This window comes from Hemicordylus capensis, chromosome 5 (assembly GCF_027244095.1).
Source record: "Hemicordylus capensis ecotype Gifberg chromosome 5, rHemCap1.1.pri, whole genome shotgun sequence".
NCBI classification, from domain to species: domain Eukaryota; kingdom Metazoa; phylum Chordata; class Lepidosauria; order Squamata; family Cordylidae; genus Hemicordylus; species Hemicordylus capensis.
In genome coordinates, this window is record NC_069661.1 from 167,189,406 (window position 1) to 167,215,891 (window position 26,486).

The 26,486-nt window shown below is 48.1% G+C and overlaps 1 protein-coding gene across 23 annotated transcripts in view; it reads left to right on the forward strand.

Annotated features, from left to right (window-relative positions):
• The first annotated feature begins 6,050 nt into the window (after nt 1-6,050).
• The window catches only part of CADPS2 (calcium dependent secretion activator 2), a 522,314-nt gene continuing 501,878 nt past the window's right edge, over nt 6,051-26,486 (forward strand). For 5 of the 23 annotated variants that reach the window (XM_053251789.1, XM_053251795.1, XM_053251800.1 and 2 more), the window contains exon 1: nt 6,052-6,640. In XM_053251789.1, coding sequence (XP_053107764.1) covers nt 6,296-6,640 — 345 coding nt within the window. In that variant the 5' untranslated portion in view covers nt 6,052-6,295. Of the gene's footprint in view, nt 6,641-26,486 lie in introns of all 23 variants that reach the window. The other 18 variants (XM_053251793.1, XM_053251798.1, XM_053251804.1 and 15 more) reach the window with 6 other exon arrangements.

Below are 26,486 nucleotides of genomic sequence, written 5' to 3' on the forward strand. Positions count from 1 at the left end.
CAGGGAGCACTTCACACACAATTCGGATTTTTCATCGTATGTTAAAATGTTGCCTAATTTATATGCGGGGTAAAAAAAAATCCACTTTTTGTGTCGTTTTTTGGGGGGCAAATTTGTACTCCCAGTAAAGCCTTGCAGAAAACCTGATGTCTGGGAAAGCTCCAGGAAACTTTAAATCTGTTATGCAAGTCATGATTTTAAAGTGTGTTAGCCTTCACACTATCTGCCCTAGCTGAAGGCTCAATTCAACCAACATTAAAATATGTAGAAATTACAAAACCATAATTTTAAGCAAGAACTTCCTACCAGTTTAATTTTGGACTTGGTAAACTAAGTGAGAGAAGGAAGTTTAATAGTCACAGGGCAATGGTTCTCAACTTGGGGGCTTCCAGATGTGAACTACAACTCCTGTCACCCTCAGCCACAATGTAGCTGGGGCTTATAGGAGTTGTAGTTCAGCAATATCTGGAGGCCTGCAGGTTGGGAACCACTGTTAGAGGGGCAAGCAACTAACAATTCCTTATACTATTCCGACATTGTATCCAGATGTTATGTATGAGACTTGGCACTCTTGATTGTAGGCACCGGAACAGGTAGAGATAAAAGGCAAGCCTAGGATTTTGAGTATGCAGAAACCAGACCATTTGGGTTGTTATAGGTAAAGATTAACCAGCACATTCAGTTCTGCATGAAACCTATGCTCTCTCAGAAGTATGCAAGTTTGACTGAAATCAATGGAACTTCAAGTAAACATGCTTAGAAAGTAATTTAGCCACTAAACTTTGTAACATTGTGGGGCTTATACTTCCTTATAGGCCAAGGGGAGTGATGGAAGTTCAGGGCTTCCTTCTTACTACAGAGTTTGATAAACTCATGAAAGGATAAGGTGTTGGAAAATAGACTTTTTTGGCATTATGTCTGTTTGCCAAAGGTTTCAGCAAGTATCAAAAGGCAGGAGAGCTGAGCCAGCAGGATCCAATAAATTTTAATGCGCTTTACTGTAACTATATTTTCAAAATTCTGTTAGCTGCCTTGAGCTTCCATTGTCAGAGGAGGGTGAGATATAAATTAAATGAATAAAGTGACCAAAGGCTGCCCCTTATTTCTCAAGTATATTTTACTTTGGGGCTCCAGGTGCTGTGAAATTGCCATCTTCCTTCCATGGAACTGCTTGCTGGGAGAGCAGATAAGAAAATTACTATAAGGCACCACAGGTGGTTGAATATGTGACTTTCCAGGACCGAATTACATGTTAGCTTATTATTATTGGTTTTTGTTTGCTTGGATTCTATATCTCCCCACAAATAGCAGGTGTGTGTGTGTGGGGGGGGAGATCTGGTGTGGGCCCAGCATGAAGGGAAAGGAAGTTCAGTGCTTTACACCCAGAGGTACACCTAGGTAATTTTGGAGCTAGGGCCTAAAGGCCTTTGCACACACACCCCGACAGGCTGCAGGCCCCCTTTTCAAGTTAAGCATCATCTCTCCCTCCCACTCATATCATGACACATGCAGTATTCAGCACATGGGTTCTTGAGGGCACAAACAGCAACTGAACTCACAAGAATGTAAGAATATCAAACAGGTATATTTATGCAAAAAACATACAACTTAACTTATTTCCATCCCACATATTTCTTTCCCTACTCTGTCTCTAAAGCACCCGGACTCAAATTACAATTACACTCTGTCGCCTGGTGCAGTGCGGGCCAGCAGCATCCACACCATCCAGGACAGATTAAAGAGGATTTGGGGCCCCCCAGGGGTTGTGGAGGCCCTGGACTTTGCCCCCCAAATTCAGAGGTAAGAGCACCACTGTTTACCCCTCACCATGGTCCTGATCTGGATTGAGCCCCTTCCCTGTGGCTATTTGCCCTGACAAATAGTGCCAAGGCCAGCTGCCCTCCCAGGGCAAATAACTGCAGGAGCCCCAATCCAGATTGGGGTGCAGCAGGACAAAATATTAAATCCCACCATGAGCATTTCCAGACAAGGCTTTTAGCTCACTTCTCCTCCAGAATGGAGAGTGTGCATTCACTTATCGGCCAGGTTAACCCCAAAGTCCCTGCGAGCTATCAGGGAGCACTTCACACACGATTCAGGTTTTTCATTGCGTGAGTGTATCTCAATTGATATCTGAGGTTTAAAAAATCCACAATTCTTTGACTTTTTTGGGTGCAATTTCAAACCACAGTAAACCTGCGGTAAAGCCTGCTGTCTGGAAATGCTCTATGTCACACTTAATCTGTGTTGGGTCCTCCATGGCTGCCATTTAACCAAGTATGCAAGGACAAACAACATGCCATTAACTTTGTACTTTGGCCATCAAGAGCATGTCCTTAGTTCCAAAGCATGATATAGAATTCTATGATATAGAATTTAACATTGCTTTAAAAAAATTAAAATGTTTTTATCTTGTTTTAATTTGTGTTTTTATTGTAAACTATGCAGACACGTGAGTTTGGGGTGGCATATAAATGTGCTAAATAAATAAAATAGGAACCTGCTAGATTACTAACTGGGATTGGTTTTAGGGAAAATATATATCTCTAGTTCTTAAACAACTGCACTGTCTACCAGGCAGTTTCCAGACATAATAATTCAAAGTGCTGGTGATCACCTTTTGAGCCCTAAAGGACAACGCCTTCCACTAAGCTTTGAGTGTTTCTCAGGACCAGGGCAAATCTTACACAGGATGCTTTCATCTGGATACTCTGCAAAACACTCTGTAATAAGTGTTCATGACTGAATATAAACCATCATCTGGAAGGGCTTTACAATTTTCCAGATGTGATCTTACTGTAGTACTTGCTGACCCACAAGGTGGTGATTTGGCCAGTAAACTTTGAGGCACAAAATGGGCATGGTACTCTTTTAAAGACCAAGGGGTCTGTAAAAGGGTCTATAAAAGAGGGGAAAGATGCCTGTTCGGGGCCATTCTGATTACTGAGTCTCTGATCAGCACATGATGCTGTTGGCAGCAGCCTCTTTCTTACTGCAATTTATAATGGTTACAGCAAATATCAACAGGCAGGAGCGCTGAGCCAGCAGGATCCAATCAGTTTTAATGTGTTTTACTGTGATTTTATTGTTGTTTTGATGCTGTTAGCTGCTTCAGTTTCCATTGGGAAAGGGAGGCAAGCTATAAATGGAATGAATAAATTAAATAAAGTAGCAGAATGTGTCAGGCTGCAGACATTGATCATGGAAAAAACTGGTCAACACCATTACTACTGTTTAAGTGGTCACTGTGCTTATCCTGTAAATATCTGAGCTTTGTATAGAAGTGTAAGACTATACTACTAGCATTTCATAGGCCTTTGACCCCACTGTTTACAATGTGTGTGTGATTAAAATATACATATCTAAAAACTGCCATCTGAGGCTAACACTTCATGTATCTGATGGAGTTCTAGTCTACAAAAGCTTATGCCATAAATCTGTTAGGTTTGTAAAGGTGCTGCACTTTTTTGTGTGTAACACAAAACCAAACCCCTGTTTGTGTAACACAGGGGTGAGCAGACTTGTATAATTTCTTTCTTTCCTAAGAACCTCAACATTCACAAGTCAGCACCAGACACAAAATGGGGTGTGAAGACAAATATGTTTTGTACCCTATGAGCTATTCACTAGGTGGGCTGCATATACAAGTACTAATCCCTATCTTTATAATTAATTCTCTTAGCTAGCCAGTATGGAGATGTGGCAAGGCAATGCGTGCAGAGGGAAGCACCTGACTGACTGAGCTCCATTTGGCTGGCGGAGGCACCTGATTGGCTGGGCGCTGGTTGGCCCGGGCCGTTGTGGGGCCTTCGTGGCCGCAGCCTGGGCTGGGAGGTGGGAGGCAGTGGGATGTACTGGCCCTGGCCTGGGTGGCGCCAGAGGGGGTGAATGGGGAATGGGCAGGAGGGAGGGTGAGGGGAGAACAGCTGGCCCCAAAGAGCACACAGATGCTCTGTGCAGGGTTGGCTAGTTTTAGTTATTACAAGAGCAGAGCTGTACAAATCTTGTAAAAGGCAACCAAATAATCCTCATTTTCTACTTAGCTTTTACAGAGCCAGAGTGCTAAGTGACTAACTGAATCTATGGTGGAGGATACTCCCCTATGGTAAATGCAGTCTTCAGGGAACAAGTTGCTTCAACTTTCTTATAAGCCCCATTTTACAGCTTGGGAGTATCAAAGCCCTTAGAGATACTTTCCTGATCAATTGGCAAATTGTGTAAGAGGAGAGTATCGCAGCTTATGTACAACCACAGTTTTAGCCTTATTAGAGTAGCAGTGTCAGACCAAAAGCCTATCTATGCAAGTTTACTAAGAAGCGACCCTTACTGACTTGAGTGCGACTTACTCCCAGTTAACTACTATACTGCAGCTGCAGCCTTAAAAGTTAAACAGAAACAAAACCAGCACAGTTAGTCCCAGGTATTCTAGGAGTACCACACATCATGATCTTATTGTAGAAAATCATTAAAATTGGAAATATTTTTAATAGGAGATCTGACAGGTAGGGCAAATTTATTCCCCTACTTTGGGCAACAACAGATTGGATAGATGACTAATCAAATTGAGAGGAAAAGAATGCAAAACATCACACCCATACACACCATCATTCCGCAGGTGAAAGAAATTAAGTAAGGAATGGATATGCACTGGAATAGTAGAACTGAGAGAACTAATAGTAGAGTTGAGAACAAGTGTGCATAGCAGTGGAAACGGCAGAAAACATTTCACAAATGAGGCCTCTAATGTACTTAGTAAATTATGTGGAACCAAGGAAGGTGTCTGGCAGGCAAGTAGGCAAGGCAGGGAGAGAGATTTGTAGAAGAGAGTGTGCCAGACAGGTGGAGCCCATTTCTGAGGGCAGTGAGGCAAAGGAGGGCAAGCATCTGCACCAGACAGATTACCTCCCCTTCTGGCCATAATAAGAGTCAGCATGGTGTAGTGGTTAGAGTGCTGGACTAGTACCGGGGAGACCCGAGTTCAGATCCCCATTCAGCCATGATACTTGCTGGGTGCCTCCGGGCCAGTCACTTCTCTCTCAGCCTAATCTACTTCACAGGGTTGTTGTGAGGAGAAACCAAAGTATGTAGTACACCTCTCTGGGCTCTTTGGAGGAAGAGCGGGATATAAAATGTAATAAATAAATACATAAACTGAGAAACATGAAACTTGCCCCTTCCACTCATACAACGTTGAGCGATGTACCTCTTCGCAGAAGCAGAACCCCTTTCTTTCTGCCAAAATATTAGTTGCCAGCCACAACCTGGCATCTTCCCACGCTCTTCCGGGTTAAGGGGCAGGGCTTACAGGACGATTATAGATCATCGACATGCCTCAATACTTTTAGGTATGAATTCGAACACACTCTCTCTCTCTTGCATATGTTTCGCACACAAACCCACTCCTGTTCTCCCTCCTCTAGGAAGTCTTCCGATGGTTTCCACCGCCCACCCCCCCTCCTAGTTTTAGGCAGTTTACACACAATTAAGGTTAAGTACATACATGCTCAGCTCAGACACGCGTTCCGACTCCGAGCGCCAGAGTCTGGTCCTCCGCTCCACCCCCGTCATCCACTCCTGCGTTTCCTCTCAACGCTCTACGTTCCTGGAGCCGGTATTTACTAGCACTTCAGGAAGGCAAATGTCGGAGCTGGAAGAACAAGAGAAGTATACGGGAGATAGGGCAGAGGAAGAGACAGGTCTGCGTGCTTTTACACACAAGGCTTGTTTGCTGCTGGGTCCTATGAGAGAAAGTTGCAACATCAAACCCTGCACCGAACCAAGCAGCAGGCACCGGGAAAGCGGTTGAAGATGCCGTCGCCACGCCCCCAATTCAGCCAGCCCGCAATGGACGAAGAAAGCAGAACGGCTCTAGTGGCAGCAGTTCGTCCCGCGAAAGAGAGAAGGGCTCGGCCTAGGGAGCGCAGCTGGCCGCGTAAGCGCGTTATTAGCATTCCGTTCCACGTGTTGCTTGTTGTGGGCGCTACAGGTTTCCCACCTGTGAGCCGAGCGGCTGCTGGGCGGAGCTGCGCTTCCCTCTCGCTCGCTCGGAGAGCAGCGACAGGCTAACTCAGTCTCTGATAGGAGCCGCTCTGAGCAATCCCTAAGCTCGACCCTTTCCCCCAACTCCGCCCCTCTCCTTCTGCTACCGGCGCTGGCTGCCTTGTAGGAAATAGTCTGGCGGGTAAGCTCGACGTGTCTGGGAAGGGGCACGCTAGTTTGGCTGCAGGCGCCTCTGGGGGATTTTTGCTTGTCCGAGCAGCTGCGGATAGCAGGCGGTGCGCTGCGATCGGGCACCATGCTCGACCCGTCCTCCAGCGAGGAAGAGTCCGATGAGGTGTTGCTGGAGGAAGAGAGACGGGATGTGCTGGTGGTGGCCGGCGGGTGCTGTGCAAACAGCTCGCAGCGAGTCCTTCTGGCGAACCGGGAGCCGGGGCGGCAGGGGAGTGGGAGCAGCACGGCCGCCAGACCGGCCAGCCCCAGCCCCTCGGTGCGCAGCGAAGGGAAAGAAGAGCAGGAGCGGCTGCAGAAGGAAGAGAAGGAGAAGCGGCTGCGGCTCCAGCTGTATGCCTTCATCGTGAGGTGCATCGCGTACCCGTTCAACGCCAAGCAGCCCACGGACATGGCCAGGCGGCAGCAGAAGGTGAGTCGCGGCTTGGCCGCAGGACACTCGCTGACTTCCCACTCCGCCCCTCCGCCGTGGTTTGTTTTGATAAGGGGATCGGTCTGGCCCGCTCGCCTTTCCAGCGAGATCCCCCTCCCACTTTCCGTCTCGGTAGCACTGAATGCGAAAATGCAACTGGTAGCCCGGCAAGCTTCGCCAGAGCTGCGCCCGGCGGGAGGAAAAACAAAACCACCACCCTGTTGGCCGCGCCATGAGCTGAAGTCTCAATTCCCGGCAACTTGGACCGTGCCGGACCGGGTCCCATTCCCTTCCTTTCCTCCGAGGGCCAGTCCCGGCTGCTGTGGGCCTCTCGGCAACAAGTCTTTGCTGGGACCCCGCTGCCGCGCCTTCCTCCCGCGCCCCTGTGGGCCTATTCAAAATTGTCCCGAGAGAGAGAGCGGGCTGCCCAGGTGAGCCGGCAGCCAGGCGCCTTCAAGGAACGGCAGCTATCTCCTTTGCCTGCCTGCTTGCTCTCTGGGAGGGCGCGCTCTGGACACTGCTGTGGCTCTCACCGTGCCGCGGCCCCCGAGGGAGAGAAGAACAAGTGGAGGCAGTTGGAAGCAGCCTCTGTTTGTTTGCCTGCGCTCTGCCTCAAGAGACGGTGCAGCAGTTGAGATTGGACCCAGTAGGCCTCGTCTTCGCTGCCCTGCTGCCTAGAGAGCCGGGGTAGCCGCAGCTGCAATGAGGAACATAGGAAGCTGCCATATACTGAGTCGGACCATAGGTCCATCTCGCTCAGTATTGTCTACACAGACTGGCAGCGGCTTCTCCAAGGTTGCAGGCAGGAATCTCTCTCAGCCCTATCTTGGAGAAGCCAGGGAGGGAACTTGCAGCCTAGATGCTCTTCCCAGAGCGGCTCCATCCCCTAAGGGGAATATCTTATAGCGCTCACACTTCTAGTCTCCCTTTCGTAGAGTGGCTGTCTTGCCTGTGCTCTGACCACTGCAGCTCACCTGGGGCAGAGGGAGTGCAGACTGGCAAGCAAGTGTTGGCATCTGCACCTTACAGCAGCCTTCCCCTTGACCACTGGCCTGCACACACTAGTGGTGTGCACAGAGCCGGCGACTGGCGGTTCGAAGGTGGTGGTGGGGAATAGCTTTAAGGACCGGGGACGGTGCTCCCCCAATGTTTCCCCTGCCAGTGCTGTTTCTAAAAACTGACCTGCAGGGTGGCAGCGTACCTCCTTGGTGCCCCGGTGTACGTCGGACCAGAAGTGCCCAGTGCATGTGTGGATGTTGCGACGTGCACACTCATACCGGGCACTTCCAGTCTGATATACAGCAGCAAGGAGGTACCATTAGACACAGCACCTGGGGGTGGGGGATGCTGCAGTGGGGGGGGGAGCATCCTCCCCCATCCTTAAAGCTATCCCCCCACCTTCAAACCAGCAGAACCACCAGACTTTCAGACCGGTTCGGAGGTCTGTAAAAGGGCCTCCAAACTGGTTCGTGCACATGCCTAGCACACACGTTTATCTCTAGGTGGTGCAGTGGCAAGGTGCAGACCTCTGGTCACCTTCACCTGAATGGTCAGAGTTGGCTGCTTCTTGGAAATGCTGTTCATTTGCCTGCTTTGGCAGGTAAGTGAACAGCAGCTGTGCCACCTTTTTCTGACCTCGCTGGGGTGATAGGCAAAGAAGAGGCAGTGTTGCTGTGAGGAGGAGGTCCATTCGCTGGAGAGGGATCCAATCCTCTTAAGGCGCCAGCTGCTGCCACTCCAAAACAAACAGTTGTTGGGGGTGTTTGTGTGTAGTTAGGTGCTGGGTCTTTCCATAGATCCGGTTTCCATCCTTCAGTGTTGTTGCCAGTTGGTCAGATATGCATGACTAGGGAAGGACCATAAATTCCTAGCCTCTCTGGTAAATGCCTTTGCACGCTATTGCTGTGCATGTTGCAGCTCCTCTGTTACTGCAACAGGTTGAGCTGCTTGCGTGATTCAAATATCGCAGCACTTGAAATAAATGAAGCCTTTCTGCATGTTTGTGGCAACATTAACTGGATTGTGTGTCTGTGTCTGTTAGGTGATCATTACAGTGGATTCCAGAGTGATTTTTAAGAAAAAGCAGTACTGCTTAATGCAGAGTTAGTGAGCCAGGAAGAAAACCTTCTTGTAGATTATGATTATGCCAATTCTCCAGAGAAAATGTGGATAAAGCTGGATCAGAGAGACTCAATGTTGGAGGCTGGAGAGGAAAGGCTTGGTGCAGCTCAGTTCTCTGCATGTTTACTCAGAAGTAACTTCCACTGAATGTATTGGAGTATACTCCAAAGAAAATATGTGAAAGATTGCAACTGAAGAATTATAGATAGCTTCTGTTTATGATTTAGTTGCAATAACTGAAACCAGCTGATATGTCAATACCAGTAATACCAATTATTCACAACGGTGGTTCCCCCCCCACCCCATATTTAGACAGTTCCATGTGTATTAAAGGTGATGTATGGTTTCCTTGGAAGGTAGATAGCTGAATGCTGGCCTGCTAAGAGGAAATAATAGAACACAAATTGCTTCAGACAGCAGACATCCATTTTGTTTGGGTCCCCTGTGAAACTATGTCTTCAGAGAGACTCAGCCAATGAAATGAAGCTATTGACATTCTAATAAAATGGAACAAAATGGTATCTGACTGGGAAAACATTATTTGGTAAGAGTTCAGATTAGCTTCTTGATGTAGCATCCTGTAGCGGCAATTGTCAGTGGTACTGACTTCATTGAATGAACATTGTTTTAGTATGTTCCTGAGCAAGGAGTGGTTAATCTTTAAAAAATTGAGTGGCATGTTGCATAGATATAGGGCTTCAAATCTCTAATGTAGTTTCTGTTTTCTTATTGTCTTTCCCTTCTTTTCCAGTCCTGTCTCCTTAAGAAAAACTGAATTCCATTTGCGTTATAGGGACAGATCCTGATGCAGTCACTTGCCTCTAAGCAAATGTTTCTGAAGTAGGAGGAATGCATGTGGAAAGCTTAACATCTCTTGAAAGATTTGTGAGCAGGATGCTAGATTCTTTGTGTGGCTCTGACCTGAGACATTGATGAAAATTTTCAGTTTTGACAGCATTTTCCACATCAGTTCCTCCACCAGTAGTCTCTCTAATTCTTTTCATCAGGGGTCAGAATGAGTTTTGTTCTGTGCGGCAGTATCAAGGCAGTGTGCACGCACATGCGTTCCAAGTGGGACCTTCCTAATTCAACCTGAGCAGAATCTAAAATTAACTGAGTGGACATTACAAAAAACTTATGAGTTTGCAAAGTGTGCAAGCCTTAGAGGGAACACTGTCCTCCACATTCTTAAAAATATGCCCACAGGGAAACACATTACTTTGAAAGATCATAAGACTTCTGTCTGCAACAGTTGCTATACCATTGCTCAAAGATTTATTATTTGAAGTATTACACAGAATTAAGAACATGACTTGTTAAATGTACTTTTTGGAATCATGCAGGTAGTTCATTTTGAGCCTTAGGACTAGATCAGTAAGAAACAGCAACATATTTGAATTGGGAGTAATTTTCTCTGCTTTGACTAAGGACTCCCAACAGAAATTTCAGAGTCGCTATCTTAGTATATAAAGTGAACTTTTTCTTGTATGCTATTTCACCAATACAGAGTACTATGCTATAAAATTCGTTTTGAGTTCACCTTTATTTGTGCCGGTTTTATAGTGACAAATGTGTTTATAGAGGGAGTAATTGAGAACAATATGATAAACTGTAAGGTCAGTATTGGACGTTGTTTGATGAAGCAATTAAAAACTGCTAGAATTTGCCTCTGGAGAGCAGACTCAATGTTGGGTGTTGGGCAGACAACGTTTGACATTTTACCTCAAACGAAATGGTACCTGTAATTGTTGCTCACAAGTGATGGCTCCAGTACACTGTAATTCATGAATCTGAGTTTAATTTGCTTTGGGCATTTACATTTGGCATGATGAACACATTAATTTCTATCTTGCAGTGGAATTGTGTCTGCAACAGGAGCTTATAGTTATGGTAATTAATCTTGCATAATCCCTACTTCTGAGATATGTATCTTCCTATCTTCTAGTAGCCATCACAATGTGTTCATTTTATTTACGTGCGTTTAAAAAAATTATTGTAGACCCACTGAGATCCAGCTGTGGTAGAATTGCTAAAGCACCTGGTTTTTATCAAGACAAGTAGTGCTAAATGAATCAAACAATGAAACCGCTCACTGTTGTATTGCACCACAGAGAAGCCGAAAACTTCACAAATGTGTTTTGTAAGTGAAAATCCTGTTCGTTTTGGTATTCAGTATTTAGATTGGTGAAATAGTTGCTATGAGGTTTCCTGTATCCTGAGTGTAAATAGCAGGGGCTCTCTGACTTCCAGTTTCTCTGAATCTTATTGAGTACCTTTTGCATGTTGAAAAAGTGAGGGCATTATTAAGGAATGCCTCGGTGGTTTTCCTTGCCTACAATATACCTGGCAATTTTGTTTGCTTTGCAGGGTTTATTCCCCACCCCTAACTGCAGTAGATTATTCATGTTTGTTTGTGATTTGTCACCGGCTGATTTGTCATTTTTCTTGCTCTTTATTTTTACCACATTGTGCTTGTCCTTCTGTGTTTGTTTTCTACTCTTTGTTATTCTTTCCCATGCCTCTCTTTCATAACAAGCTGCCGTCTTGGATCGGATGTGTGCCAGGGTTTGGGAGAGAATAGCGGGGAGGGGGACTGGTTAGTTTTAGGGATGTGCACGAACCGGTTTGGCATTCTATTCCTAAAACGGTGAAGTGGTATGGAAAACTCGCGTTAGAACTGGTTCAAACACAGCAGGGGTAGCTTTAAGGTGCGGGGAGCGTGTCCTTACCTCCCCCTTGGGCGTGGCTTCAAAAACAGCTGGCACAGGGCAGCTGTATATCCTCCTGCCACCATGGTCAGCATAAAACTGGAAGTGGCAGATGCACCAGAGAGGGGAGCGTGGTGAGGGAGGTAAGGACACCCTCCCCGAGCCTTAAAGCTACACCTCCCTGCCTCCCGGGTGTGCATGGAACCAGTTTTGTGCACTTCCCTAGTTTAGCTTTGAGTCTTCTGGGTCCTGCAACCACATATTAACCTGCCGGTGCTTGATCTGAGAGGCTCTCTGGGTGCCTCCACAATCGGAATGATGCATGGAGAAGAAGAGGGCCTTCTCTTTTGTGGGGCGTATCTGAGCACCTCTGTTGGATGTGTAAGTGAAAATTAGGTGTTAGAATTAGCTCTCAATTGTACTTGCTGTTTTAATCGTTGTGTGTTAATTTTAAACCACCCTGGGAAATTTTCATTTGAAAGACTGTATAGAAATAAATAAATAATGTGTTGACTTGATCCAGATGCCTCACATACATAGGTCCGCATGAGCCACTTCCAATTTCTTTCAAGCCACTCTGCACAGTTTTGTAAGGTGGAGGGAAGCCCTGGCAGACACTTTTATATACTTAATCGTGTATTTCCCTATAGTTGTTACCAGTTTACGGCAGCGGGAAAGATGGGTGATAACGGGGTGATGGCAGTGGAGATGGCAGTGAAAGCTCCTTCTGTGGCCCCGCCGAGTTGTATGTGAAAGCACCACTCACTCATTTTCATTAGTTGCGGCAGTGGTGGAACTTGCCACGTTTGACCTTAGTGTATTTTGTGTGTGTGTGTTAGGAAGTATAAGTTTGCAAAATTGAACACAAATGGTTTGAAATGTGTACAGTTCTATAGTTGTTCAAGAATAATGTTGAGTGATTATAGTTAAGTAAAGTACAGTCTTGGCATAGCTGTTTGCATTTCTATTGTATTGAAATATTAAGTTCTCAGTTTCTGCTATACAAGAACTTGCCTTATACTGAGTCAGGCCATTGTTCCATCTAACTTCATATTGTCTCTCATCTTTGCCTGGCAGGGTGTCTTGGGCTCTTTCCCAGTAAGGGCATCATTAGGGGTGGCCCATGGGACTCAGAGCCCCAAATCTTATCAACCACAACCTCCTTGGATAGAAGGTGGTTGGTTGCCTCTGCTGCCCCTCCAGTAGCAACGATAGCTTCCCATCTCTGTCTCCTCTTTTAAAGTTGCTATGCTGAGGAAAAAATGCTTTCTCTCCCAATGTAGTATTGGTCTCCTCAAGTTTCTTCTTGGGGAGAAGTCAGTCATAATTATTGTGGTGGCAGATAATTGAGTTTAATTATCAAAAGAAAGCTGAAAGGGAAAATCAGGAGAGTCATTTCGCTCCAGAATGCATGGAGTTTACTCAAAACCACAATACAAGAAGCCCAGCTAGATTGTATACCCAAAAGGAGGAAAGGTACCACTAAGTCCAGGAGGATGCCAGCATGGCTAACAGGTAATGTCAAGGAAGCCATAAAAGGGAAGAAGACTTCCTTCTGAAATTGGAAGGCCTGTCCAAAGGAAGAGAACAGAAAGGAACCCAAACTCTGGCAAAAGAAATCCAGGGTGACAATAAGGGAAGCGAAAAGAGAGTTTGAGTAACATTTAGCTAAAAGCATCAAGGGGAATAACAAAAACTTCTTTAAATACATCAGAAGCAGGAAACCTGCCAGGGAGGCGGTTGGACCATTAGACAATGAGGGAGTGAAAGGGATTATTAAGGAGGATATGTAGGTTACAGAGAAGCTCAATGAGTATTTGCGTCTGTCTTCATGGCAGAGGATACTGAACATATTATTTTTACATTTACATTTACATCCCGCTCTTCCTCCAAGGAGCCCAGAGCTGTGTACTACATACTTGAATTTCTCTTTCACAACCCTGTGAAGTAGGTTAGGCTGAGAGAAGTGACTGGCTCAGAGTCACCCAGCTAGTTTCATGGCTGAATGGGGATTTGAACTCGGGTCTCCCCGGTCCTTGTCCAGCACTCTAACCACTACACCACGTTGGCTCATATACCTGTTCCTGAACCAGGCTTTTTGGGGATGGAGGCTAAAGAACTAAGTCAGATAGAAGTGACAAGAGATGATGTTCTAAACTGTCTGGAAAAACTGAAAACTAGCAAATGGCCAGGGCTGGATGGCATCCATCCAAGAGTCCTCAAAGAACTCAAATGTGAAATTGCTGACCTTCTTGCAAAAAAACCCAAAAAACGTATCCCTGCAATCAGGCTCTGTACCAGAGGACTGGAAAGTAGCAAATGTAACACCGATTTTCAAAAAGGGATCCAGGGGTGATCCTGGAAATTACAGGCCAGTTAGCTTAATGTCCATTCCAGGCAAATTGATGGAAAGCATCCTCAAGGATAAAATTGTAAAGCACATAGAAGAACAGGCCCTGTTGGAAGAGAACTTGCATGGCTTCTGCTAAGGCAAATCTTGCCTCACCAACCTTTTGGAGTTCTTGGAGAATGTCAACAAGTGTGTAGATCAAGGTGATCCAGTTGACATAGTATACCTGGACTTTAAAAAAGCTTTCAACCAGGGTGGATTTGATTTAAATCAAACTGATTTAAATCACGATTTAAATCACGATTTAAATCACTAGCAGGGTGGATAAAAATAAAAAAAATCAGATTTAAATCAAAAAAATCCATTTTTTTTTATTTTTATCCACCCTGCTAGTGATTTAAATCGTGATTTAAATCAAATCCACCCTGCTTTCAACAAAGTTCCTCATCAAAGACTCCTGAGGAAACTTAGTGGTCATGGTATAAGGGGACAAGTGAAAGGCAGTATAGAAATTGAATTAATAATAATAATAATAACAACAATACATGTGTGGATTGCTAACTGGTTGAAAGACAGGAAACAGAGGGTAGGTATAAATTGAGAGTTTTCACAATGGAGGGAAGTAAGAAGTGGGGTCCCCCAGGGATCAGTACTGGGACCGGTGCTTTCTAGTTTGTTCATAAATGATCTAGGAGTAGGGGTAAGCAGCAAGGTGGTGAAATCTTATTTATTTATTTATGTATTTATTTATTACATTTTATATCCTGCTTTTCCTCCAAGGAGCCCAGAGCGATGTACTTCATACTTAGGTTTCTCCTCACAACATCTCTGTGAAGTAGGTTAGGCTGAGAGACAAGTGACTGGCCCAGAATCACCCAACTAGTAGTATGGCTGAATGGAGATTCGAACTCAGGTCTCCCTGGTCCTAGTCCAGCACTCTAGCCACTACACCATGCTGGCTCCATCAAATTTGCAGATGATAACAAACTTTGGATAGTGAAATCCAAAACGGGATCATTAGGAAGGGGATTGAAAATAAAACTGCTAACATTATAATGCCCTTATACAATTCTATGATGCGGCCAAACCTAGAGTACTGCTGTGTACAATTCTAGTCACCACATCTAAAAAAGGACACTGTAGAACTGGAAAAGGTGCAGAAGAGGGCAACTAAGATGATCAGGGGCCTAGAGAACCTTTCTTATGAGGCAAGGCTACAACACCTGACCTGAGGCTATATAGTTTAGAAAAAAGACGACTGCAGGGAGACATGATAGAGGTCTATAAAATCATGCATGGTGTGGAGAAAGTGGATAGAGAGAAATTCTTCTCCTTCTCACATAACACTAGAACCAGGTGTCATCCCATGAAATTCATTGCCAGGAAATCCAGGACCAACAAACGGAAGTATTTTTCACACAACGCGTGGAATTCTCTGCCACAAGATGTGGTGACAGCCAACAACCTGGATGGCTTTAAGAGGGGTTTGGATAACTTCATGGATGAGAGGTCTATCAACGGCTACTAGTCAGAGGGCTGTAGGCCACCTCCACCCTCAAAGGCAGGATGCCTCTGAGTACCAGTTAGAGGGGTGTAACAGCAGGAGGGAGGGCATGCCCTCAACTGCTGCCTATAGGCTTCCAGCAGCATCAGGTGGGCCACTGTGTAAAACAGGATGCTGGACTAGATGGCCCTTGGGCCTGATCTAGCAGGGCTGTTCTTATGTAAAAGGGGGGCTGTGGGCCTGGGCCCCAGATCTTTTCAGTACCTAGCAACACCCCTGTTTCTCAGCCCAGCTATGCCAAGGATTGAACCTGGGACCATCTGTGTGCAAAGCATGTGCTTTGCCTCTGAACTGCAGACCTTCCAAGTCCTGCTTTTGGATGAGTTTTTCTTTTAAATTGGGTCAGTGCTTAACACATGGCCTGGTGTGTTTCTAGCAATAGGAGACTAGGTAGACTTCTAAAAATAAATATAATATCTATGGAAATTCCAGGAAACAGTAGCATTGGCAATAGCTTGACATTCTGTCTGAGTTTCCATCTGAATTGTAGGAATCTTCTTTAAAGACCTGTTTCAGCTTTTAACGGGAGAACTGGAGCCTGACAAATAGCTCCTCGTGGGATAAAACCACCTAGTGCTCCCTCCTAGCCTTTCCCTGATGTGTTAGTTTTCCATGTGTAGGTAGGTAAGGGCTGCTGTTAAGCCCTCCATTCTGTGTGTCTTGTTTGGAAAGAGGAGAGTGGGTCACAAGTCATTTGTATTATGCAAATGCAACCTTGAAAGACTGCTGCAAACAATCATTTGGTGCATAATGGATTTTCTGGCCCCTTAGATGTTGGCAGCTCAACCCAAGATTGGGCGGGAAAGACTAGAAAAAGCCAATATAGATGCATTCTTAGCCTCACCTGTACTTTGTTGTTGCATATGCTGGTCAGTGATTACTGTCATGATGAAAGAAGTTATTAATGTTCCAGGGAGAGAACAGTAGGGCATGGAGGCACAACTGTGTGTAAGAATGCTGTACAAGCCAACTTTGTGACAACTCTGCTTTTAAAAGATTATTTCTCAAGGGGTATGGTGCTTCAGTTTCTCCACCTTGCACTGTTATATGTTGCTGCTAAGGCTTCGTAAGTTGCTGTTTTTGTATGGTAGCTTAATCTTGCCGTAAGTGCCACACTTGGCTGTGTTCAGTATCTTGCTAGTTGTGCTATTGTTTTATGATGCTGAAGATGATTGTCACCTGGGAACTCTTCCACTTACTGGCTCCTGAAGTTTGATAGCAGTTTTAAATTGTGTGGTAGTCTTTTTGTATCCACTAATGCCTTTGGTTGAATTTGGATACGGATGCACTTATGAATTACAGTACCAGTTTTGGGCTGGCTAACATACTCAAACCAGAAATCTGTATACAGTATTTGCTGGGAAGCAAATCTGTGATTGCACATGCCAACAAGCATTGGACAAGGTCTGTGTTGCGTGTGCATATGTGCTGCTTGTTACGTTGGATTAATGTGCATATGGTATTTGAGTGAAATAGGCTCAAACTCCTTAACATAGCTGTTTTTTAGTCTACTTTCCAGTAGGCTTATGAGATCACCCGGTATTCTGTGTGTGTGTCCGTCCGTTTGTCCCCCCACACTATCAACTTCACAACACCTAGACCAATATGAACCAAATGGGGTACAGTTGTAGAGACACCTCAATGGCGTAGTTTGTGGTGGTGTCACCCACCCCATCCAAGATGGTGGACATGTAACCTTTTGAGGCACAAGTGGGCTAACTTGTGAACTGCCTAACCGATTTTGCTACAGCTGTAGGGACACACAGGGACACCTCAGTAGCATCGGTGATGATGTAATTTACCCCAATTCAAGATGGCAGACAAGTGGATGTTTGAGGTGCAAGTGGGCTAACGTGTACTGTCTAATTGATTTGAATCAAATTAAGTACAGTTGTAGTGAGTGACACACAGGGACACTTCAGTGGTGTAGTTTGTGATGATGTCATCCATCCTGATTCAAGATGGCAGAACCATAAACTTCTGAGGCGCAAGTCAGCTAACTTGTGAACCACTTGACTTAACCAATTTGAACCAAAATTTGCTATAGCTGAATGGACACCTAGGATGCCCCAGTTATGTAGTTTGTGATGATGTAACCCAACCCGATCCAAGATGGTGGATGCATAAACCTTTGAGGAGCTAGTGCACTAACTTGAGGACTGTCTAACCGAGTTGAACCAAACTTGGAACAGCTGTAGTGAGTGACACACAGGGACACCTCAGTGATGCAGTTTGTAATGATGACTCCACCCTGATCCAAGATGGCGGACACCTGAACATTTGAAGCACAGGAGATCTAACTTGTGGACCTCGATTTGCACCAAATTTAGTCCAGATGTAAAGACAGTGAAAGGAAAGTAGGCTGATTAGTTCTTTTAGAACAACTTGTTTTTTGTTCATGCTTCCTATCAACACTGCACAATGTCTCCTGTCCATAGTCTCTGTGCAACTTTTTTTTCTTTGTCAACCAAACTGAGGCTTTCTCTTTCCCTGCAAAAGTGATCCTTTCAGTTATATGGAACGGCCCTCCTTCAGCACTTAACATATTTGTAAATATTCCCTGACAGCAGAGCAGCTCAGCCAATGGCTCCAGAGAATTGCAGGTGACAAGAAGTTCTTATGTTTTTCAGATTTGTCCTTGAAAGATTTGTCATCTGTTAAGTGGTGTATGGTGGAAGACTTCTTGTGGCATGCATTTTTTTTACTTGTACACCTATGTACCAAACAATGTTCCTTGTAAGAGGGATTCCCAGATGTTAACTCCCTTAATACCCAGCTGCAGTGGCCTTTGACTGGGGCATATGGAAGTTGTAGTCAATAGTATCTGGGAATCCCTCTTACAGGGAACACTGGTACTAAAGTTCTTTGTGCAGAACTTGTCAATTGTATCAGTATAAAAGGAGCTGTGCATTTTAAACTCTTGATATAGGTAGCTGCTCTCATTTGAAGCCCTATGCAGACGTTATTGTGTACATGGAGGGAGGAGAATGGGAATGCACTGTTTTCTTTAGCCATGCCCCCTGCATGGCTAAAGACATGCTAAAGAACTTATGTCCTACTGACCATGCCTCTCTGAGCCCCCGTGTTCAGTCCTTGTCTCTGCAGGTAAGCAGAGAAAGCAGTGATGTCTAGGGGCATGGCCATCAGCATGTTGCCATGAGGGGTGTGGCTAAATTCTCCCCCCCCCCGCCCCCACATATAGGCTCAGGGAACCCCTGTATCTGGTTTTTTTTTTTAAAAGAAGGAAATGCAATTACTCTTGACATTGTTTACGTCTAGATTGATCCTGAGTATGTTGAATGAGTGATCTGGCCGCAAATGTTGGTACTGCTAATGAACTATCTCTTGCTTTGCATCTGCCACTGGGCAGTAAGTGGTCTTCATGAACTGATATATCAGCCCTACCCTACTTCTGTGTGTCTCAGAGAACTGGGGGACAGAGTTGGTCTCTTATAATTAGCACAAAATGAGGGCTCCCTCTGTATCCCCTAAATTACTTGGGTATCACAGAGGGGAGTTGTTTTGTGCTGTCCCTCCCTCTGAGGGTGGGTCAAGTACCATCCACCAAAGCTAAATTGATTGTCACCATCCAGTAACTTGGCAAACCTCTGTTTCTTTTTCTTGATAATTACTCTTCTTGTGTGATGTGATTAGTTTTATTTATTTTATTTTTATTTATTTTACATTTTATATCCCGCTGTTCCTCAAGGAGCCCAGAGCGGTGTACTACATACTTAGGTTTCTTCTCACAAAATCCCTGTGAAGTAGGTTAGGCTGAGAGAGAAGTGACTGGCCCAGAGTCACCCAGCTAATATCATGGCTGAATGGGAATTTGAACTCGGGTCCTAGTCCAGCACTCTAGCCACTACACCACACTGGCTCTGTGTGTGTGTGTGTGTGTGTGTGTGTGTGTGTGTGTAAAATCAGATGGTGAGATGGCAGCCACACATTAAATAAAACCTCGGTCTAAAAACATCTTGAAAGAATGTTTTTTCTCCCTCGAAGTAGGAGGTCACGGCTCACAATGGGTAGTCTTCCACTCCTTGCTCCATATAGACAGGAAGTCTCAGGTGTTTCAGATAGGTGATGATCCGCCCCCTTCTCCCAGCATGCCCAGGTGCACTTCCCCAGTTCCTTCCTGTCTTAGCTCCTGTATAGACGCATCTGGGCAGGCTCCTGCCCGAATCACTTTGCAACTCTTCTTTGGTGAGCTTTCTCTCTTTACTAATATGGACCTTTCACAAACTGGGGATACCCTACAGGGTTCCCTCTCAGAGAGTACCGGGGAGGACCCTAGGGTGCCTAAGAAAAAGTCCCATAAGAGAGTCCGCCATTCCTCTTCCCCTGAACCACATGGTCAGGGAAAGAGAAAAAAGACCATTCCCAAAGGGAAGAAAAAAGAGGAGGAGGCTGGGGGCAGAGCTCAGCATACTCTGCCGGTTCAGCGACAGAGCGAGAGAATTCTAATTCAGGCCGCCTGCAGTGATTCACTGCGGTGGCGGGGAGACTGGGAAGCACACGTGGCTGGTGGGCAGGCTGGGGGGAGCGGGTGCCCTCTCTCCCTCGCCCCCCCCGGGTCCACCCACAGCAGTCTGGGGAGAGGAGGCAGGCCCCTCCACGTCCCACTTCGCCATCTGCCCTCCCTTGCCGGAGCTAGCGGTAGGGACCACGAGGCGGCAGCCAAGCGCGTCGGCCAGCACGGAGGCGGCGGCCGCCATCACAGCCGCCCCCAACTCACCCCCCGATGTCACGCGGCTATTCTCCAGGCGGCGGCCGCTACTGCCAAGCAGGCCCCCGCCGCTGGGGCTCCCGCCACCGTTGCGGCCTCCGCCGTTACTACGGCCGCCGCTGCCACTGGGGAATCCGCCGCCATGGAGGTTACCCCCTTTACGGTCACCTTAGCGATCTCCATTACGGCCGCCTCCGCCATTACGGCCAATCATAGAATGGCGGCCGAGGCCCCCTCCGCCGATTTGGAGGAGACAGCCATGCCGCGAGCTCCCGCGCAGCAGACTATCATGGCCGCCACCACAGCCGCCCCCACCTTCATGGCCGCCCCTGCCTTGGCGGCTGTGGCCGCTTCGGGAGTGTGCACACTGGTGGGGGCCCTTTCTCCCACACGGGTCGCCCCTGGGGAGCGGTCTCCTCACAAGGAGAGGGCCACAAGCGCCGCCATTCTGTCCCCCCTCCCCTGGGCTCTGCCACCTATGGAGGCTGTCTCCATTGCAGCCACTAGCAATGAGGAAGTGACAACAGCGCCATCTGCTGGCCTAAACGCACCAGAGGTTTTTCTGGCCCCACATGACCATGGCTGTATCCCAGATAGAAGGCAATCGGGGACAGGCCCTGTTTTCATACAGGGACCGTATGGCTTCACCCGGGAGCCATCAGACGGACCCTCCTGGGAGCCCCAGACTGAAGCGGGTCTAAACCCTTGCTCAAGGGTGCGGAGACTGGCCAACCCCGACAGAGGCGCTGAACAGCAGGGCGAAGTCCATAGACCCCTCACCCTTGCAGCATGCGACGATAGGCGACTGGGTGAAGTCCGTAGACCGCTCACCCAATCCGCTGGTGTTGGGGCACAAAACGCATTCCAGGAGGATACACCCCTAGGGGCAACCTGCGGCCAGAACAACCCGCACCACCTGGCGAGCCCCTATGGATGCAGGTTTGAGCACCCCTCGCTACCTAGTCGGCACCAGGTAAGTGTCGCGTTCAGGGACTCTGAGGAGATGCAGGAAAGAGCACAATGGGTGCGGGAAATGATGGCCAAGGAAATGAGAGCGAATGCTAGAGCACTTTCACGCTCAGTTAAGGAGGCTGTAGCCAGGGAAATGAGGAAAGTATCTATCTTACCCCAGGGTGCGTCCCCGCAGGCCACCTCGGGGAGAACACGGGTCAGGTCCCCTTCCTCTTCCTCTGAGGACAGCCCGGAAAGGTCACGCAGCTGCAGCCGCACACTAAGACGCAGGCGCACCTCTGAGGGTACTTATACTTGCAGACGTCACCTTGGGGCAAATCGAGCGGGGGGGAGTGGGGAAGTAATCACCCCCACTCCAACAGCGCCCAGGTCTATTGACAACTCGGCAGTAGCGCCCAGGTTGAATGATGGATCTGGAGATAGACGCCCTCCAGAGCCAAATCCCGGGGACCACACTGAACCTGAAGAGTCTGATAAGGAGGAAGGGGAACTCTCTGAGGAAGAGACCCCTCAGACACCGAGCCCCATCCTGAGATTGTTTCCTCAGGATATGTATGAGGTGATGCTATCCAAAGCCAAGAGGGTAATCAACGCTGCAGCTCCACAGCCAGAGGCACAGGAGACATCAAGCCAGCTGGCGCTAGATGTTTTCCCTGTAGCTGGACACCTACGCCCCGTGGTCCCCTTCCCACCACTTTTCCGGAATACCATGTACGCCGAATGGGCTAATCCCGCGGCCGTCAGACACACAAGCTCCTTCCCCAAGAAGCTTTATATCCTACCAGATGAGGCTATGGCAGAGCTTGCGGTGCCCAAAATAGACCCGCCCATAGTGTCCCTGGTATCAGGGGCCATTGTAAATAAAGAGGGGGATGAACAACTTAAGGGTTTGGAGGATAGGAAAACGGAGGCCCTCCTACGCAAGGCCCACGAGGCGGCAGCTGGCTCCATCAGAGCTTCAACCGCCACTTCTGTCATGGCACGCGCTTCCGTGTTGTGGGTTAAGGACCTCCTCACCAAGCTGGAGCCGGGCCAGACCGCACTCAGACAAGGCCTCAACAAACTGGCAAAGGCTGCTGCCTTCATGGCGGATGCAAGCCTGGATTCCATCCAAGCCTCTTCTAGGGCAATAGCAGCAAACGTGGTGCTGCGTAGATCGCTATGGCTCAAAAGCTGGCAGGTGGATGCAAAATCAAAATCCAATCTGGCCTCCGCCCCGTTCAAGGGCGGCAACCTCTTTGGTGAGGCACTTGATGAAGTCCTGGTAGAGACACAGGACAAAAAGAAGGCCATGCCCACGGGCCGCAGAGACTCACGCAGACCCTTTCGCACTAACCGACATTCCTTTCACCCCTACAAGCAAGGTGCCGGCTTCCGGGGCCAGCGACAGAATCGATTCCAGGGACGACCCCAGTGGGGACACAGCAGCCACTGGAACCAGAAAGGCAGACCAGGTCAGCGGCAACAACGCTTTGCCGCCCACCAGACGGGTGGACGGCAGAATCGTAAGCAGAACTGACTACTTGCCAGTAGGGGCCAGGCTGCAACACTTCACCACCAAGTGGGCAGCCTCCACAAACAACAGGTGGGTCTTAAACACACTACAGTCGGGCTACTGCCTGGAGTTCAACTCCCTTCCACGGGAGCAGTTTCTAGCCTCCCCCAGGTCCAAGAACAAGATCAAACACCAGCGGATGGAGCGGGCCTTAGCCCACCTGCTTCAGATACGGGCCATAGAGCCTGTGCCCGTGCCCGAGATAGGGCGTGGTGTTTACTCAATTTTGTTCTTGGTACCCAAGAAGGACGGAACCTGGCGGGCGGTCCTAAACCTCAGACAGTTAAACCATTACATCCAGAAGCGACGTTTCCGGATGGAGTTCCTCCATTCTATCAGAGAAGCAGTAGCACCCGGCGACTTCCTGGCGTCTATAGATCTGAAGGAAGCATACCTTCACATTCCCATTGTCCATTCACACAGGAGGTTTCTAAGGTTCTACTACGACCAGAAACACTTCCAATACAGGGCACTACCCTTCGGGCTTTCCTCAGCCCCACGGGTATTCACCAAGGTGCTAGCTGCACTGGTGGGCCACATGAGGTTGAGGGGTCTCAGGGTCCATGCTTACTTGGACGACATTTTGATTCGAGCACAGTCCCTTCAGCAGGTGAACACAGATGTCCTGAGGGTCCGTCAGCTGCTACAGTCCCACGGTTTTTTGATAAACGAGGCCAAGAGCCAGCTCCAACCATCTCACACTATCCAGCATCTGGGAGCCTGGTTCGACACAAAGGCGGCCACCATATCCCTCCCTATAGAGAGGAGGGAGAAACTGCGCGACCAGATCCAGCCTCTGCTAAACCAAACGCAGGCGAGGATCATGTCGCTAGCACAGGTCCTGGGGTCCATGACTGCATGCATCAAATGCCTGCCATGGGCAAGGTGGCACGCACGTCCATTACAATGGATGCTACTGCCCTTCCAGGACGATATCTCAACCCGCACAGGGCGACTGATACCGCTCCCACGTCAGGTACAGCGGTCACTTCGCTGGTGGCTATCCCCGAACCTGGAGAAGGGGAACCCCCTAAGGGAGCCCGACAGGATCTCCGTCACTACAGATGCCAGTCTGTCGGGATGGGGAGCCCTTTGCGAAGGACAGACGGCCCAGGGCCGCTGGACTGCAGAGGAGACCCAACACAGCATCAACTGGTTGGAACTCAGGGCCATCAGATTGGCCCTCCTCCACTTCTCGGGTCTCTTACAGGGTCAACATGTGTTGGTCAGGACCGACAACATGATGGCCAAGGCTCATGTGAACCGTCAGGGCGGAACCAGGTCCAGATCCCTAATGGAGGAATCCGATGCCCTGTTCCAGTGGGTGGAGCCCCATCTGCAGTCAATCAGGGCGGAGCACCTGAGTGGAATCTCCAATATTCAGGCAGACTGGCTCAGTCGCCAGACAGTGGACCAGGCGGAGTGGGCCCTCCACCCCGAAGTGTTCAGGCAGATTCAGAGGAGGCTGGGGAACCCTCAGGTGGACCTGTTCGCGTCCCCAGAGAACGCCAAGCTACCCCGCTTCTTCACGAGGTTCCATCATCACCTCGCGGAAGGCACAGACGCCCTAAATGCTCTGTGGCCATGGTGCCTCCTGTATGCCTTTCCCCCAATAGGCCTGATCCCTCGGGTGGTGGCGAAAGTCTGACAGAGGGCAGCACAGATCATTCTGGTGGCCCCATTCTGGCCAAGGCGCCCATGGTTCGCCGATCTGGTGCTGCTCCCCACCGCGGAACCAATGCCCCTTCCACTGTGGCCAGACCTGCTGTCCCAAGGGCCGTTATGGCACCCAGACCCTGCCTGGCTTCAACTTCACGCCTGGAGTTTGAGCGCACGTTGTTAGAAAAAAAGGGATACTCTAAGTCGGTGCAGGATACGATTCTGGCCGCAAGGCGCCAGAGCACAAATAGAATCTATCAGACAACCTGGGCCGCCTTCCTCAGATGGTCAAGGCGCAAGAAGGTCGACCCTAGCTCAGCCAGGGTCCCCCAGGTTCTGGCCTTCCTCCAGGCGGGCCTGAATCAAGGTCTAAAACCCAATACTCTAAGACGACAGGCTTCGGCCCTAGCCTCGGTGCTTAAGCTGAAGGGTGCGGGGGGCCTAGCTCTACACCCCCACCTATCACGTTTCTTGCGAGGGGCGAACAATATCGCCCCTCCTCCAGTCCATCGTTTCCCCTCATGGAACCTCAACAAGGTCTTGAATGCTCTGACAAACCCACCCTTCGAACCGCTGTGAAGCATTCCTCTGAAATTCCTATCGTACAAGGTTCTCTTCCTAGCTGCTATCACCTCAGCACGCAGGGTGTCGGAGTTGGGAGCGCTTTCGGTCCGGAAGGAGCTCTGCATCTTCCAGCCAGACGCGGTGGTCCTTAAAACAGACCCTACCTTCATCCCTAAAATCAACTCTGTTTTTCACCGGTCCCAGGCGCTGGTGTTACCGTCGTTCTGTCCCAAGCCTAAGCACCCGCTAGAGCGTAAATGGCACACCCTAGATGTGCGCAGGGCCCTGCGCATTTACATTCGAAGGACCAAGGACTTGAGGAGATCCGAGGCCCTCTTCGTATCCTTCCATGCCAGGTCCTTGGGTTCCAAGGCCTCCAAAACCACCTTGGCCCGCTGGCTGAGGGCTTGCATAGCCACGGCCTACCAGGCCCTGTCGATGCAAGTACCACGGGGGATCACTGCCCATTCCACCCGCAGCGCAGCCACCTCGGCAGCATTCTCAGCTCAGGCACCACTGGGGGAGATTTGCCGGGCAGCCACGTGGATTTCTCCCTCTCCCTTCCTAAAACACTACAAAATCGATTCCCTGGTCGCAGAACAGGCAGCCTTTGGGAGGACTATACTACAGCAGGTAGTACACAACTGAAATCGATCCACTTCCCGCCCCCACGGGTACCTGTACTGCTCTGGTAGGTCCCATTGTGAGCCGTGACCTCCTACTTCGAGGGAGAAAGAAACATTGGTCCTACCGTGAAGGGTTCTTTCTCCTCTGAAGTAGGAGGTCACGCGGCCCACCCGTGGATCGGGCACAGACCTCAGCAATTCTAAAGTAATTCGATATCAGTACTACTAATGTTTCAATTTCAGTACTAACGATTCTAAGGTCTCAGGTTTCCGCCCCGCTATCCTTCACCCCTTGCATGCCGATCTCTTGTCCGTAACACTGTTGGAGCTAGGCGAAAAAGCCAGGCGTCATGAGGCACGACAGTCGGAACTGGGGAAGTGCACCTGGGCATGCTGGGAGAAGGGGGCGGATCATCACCTATCTGAAACACCTGAGACTTCCTGTCTATATGGAGCAAGGAGTGGAAGACTACCCATTGTGAGCCGTGACCTCCTACTTCAGAGGTGAAAGAACTCTTCACGGTAGGACCAATGTTTCTTTCTATTTGTTTTCTTTTTGAAAAAGCATACTAAATCTCATTTGTAGGACCACAACACTTAACCTTATGAGCTCAGCTTTGCTTATGAATGTTAACTATTGCTAAATGTAATGAGCATTTGTTCAGTTTCCTCCCATCAGATGTGAAATGAGGTTAACTCTTGTTCCAATAATCAAGAAACAGGCCTATTAAAATGTGGTGTTAGTGTAGTAGTTGCCACATAAATCAGACCAGTGTAGTTCATTGTAGTTGAATAATGTGTACTTTGACCGGCTTAAGTACTATTTCCTGATACTTTCCAGTTTTATTTGCAAAACACATTCCACAAATATAATTTAGATAAGGTCAATTTGAAAGCTTATGTACCATGGCAAATGATGGTATATGCTGCTGTTGGGTAATTTGGATCATTTTGTCATCTCATCCTTTTGTTGAACAGCATTATATTATGACAGATTG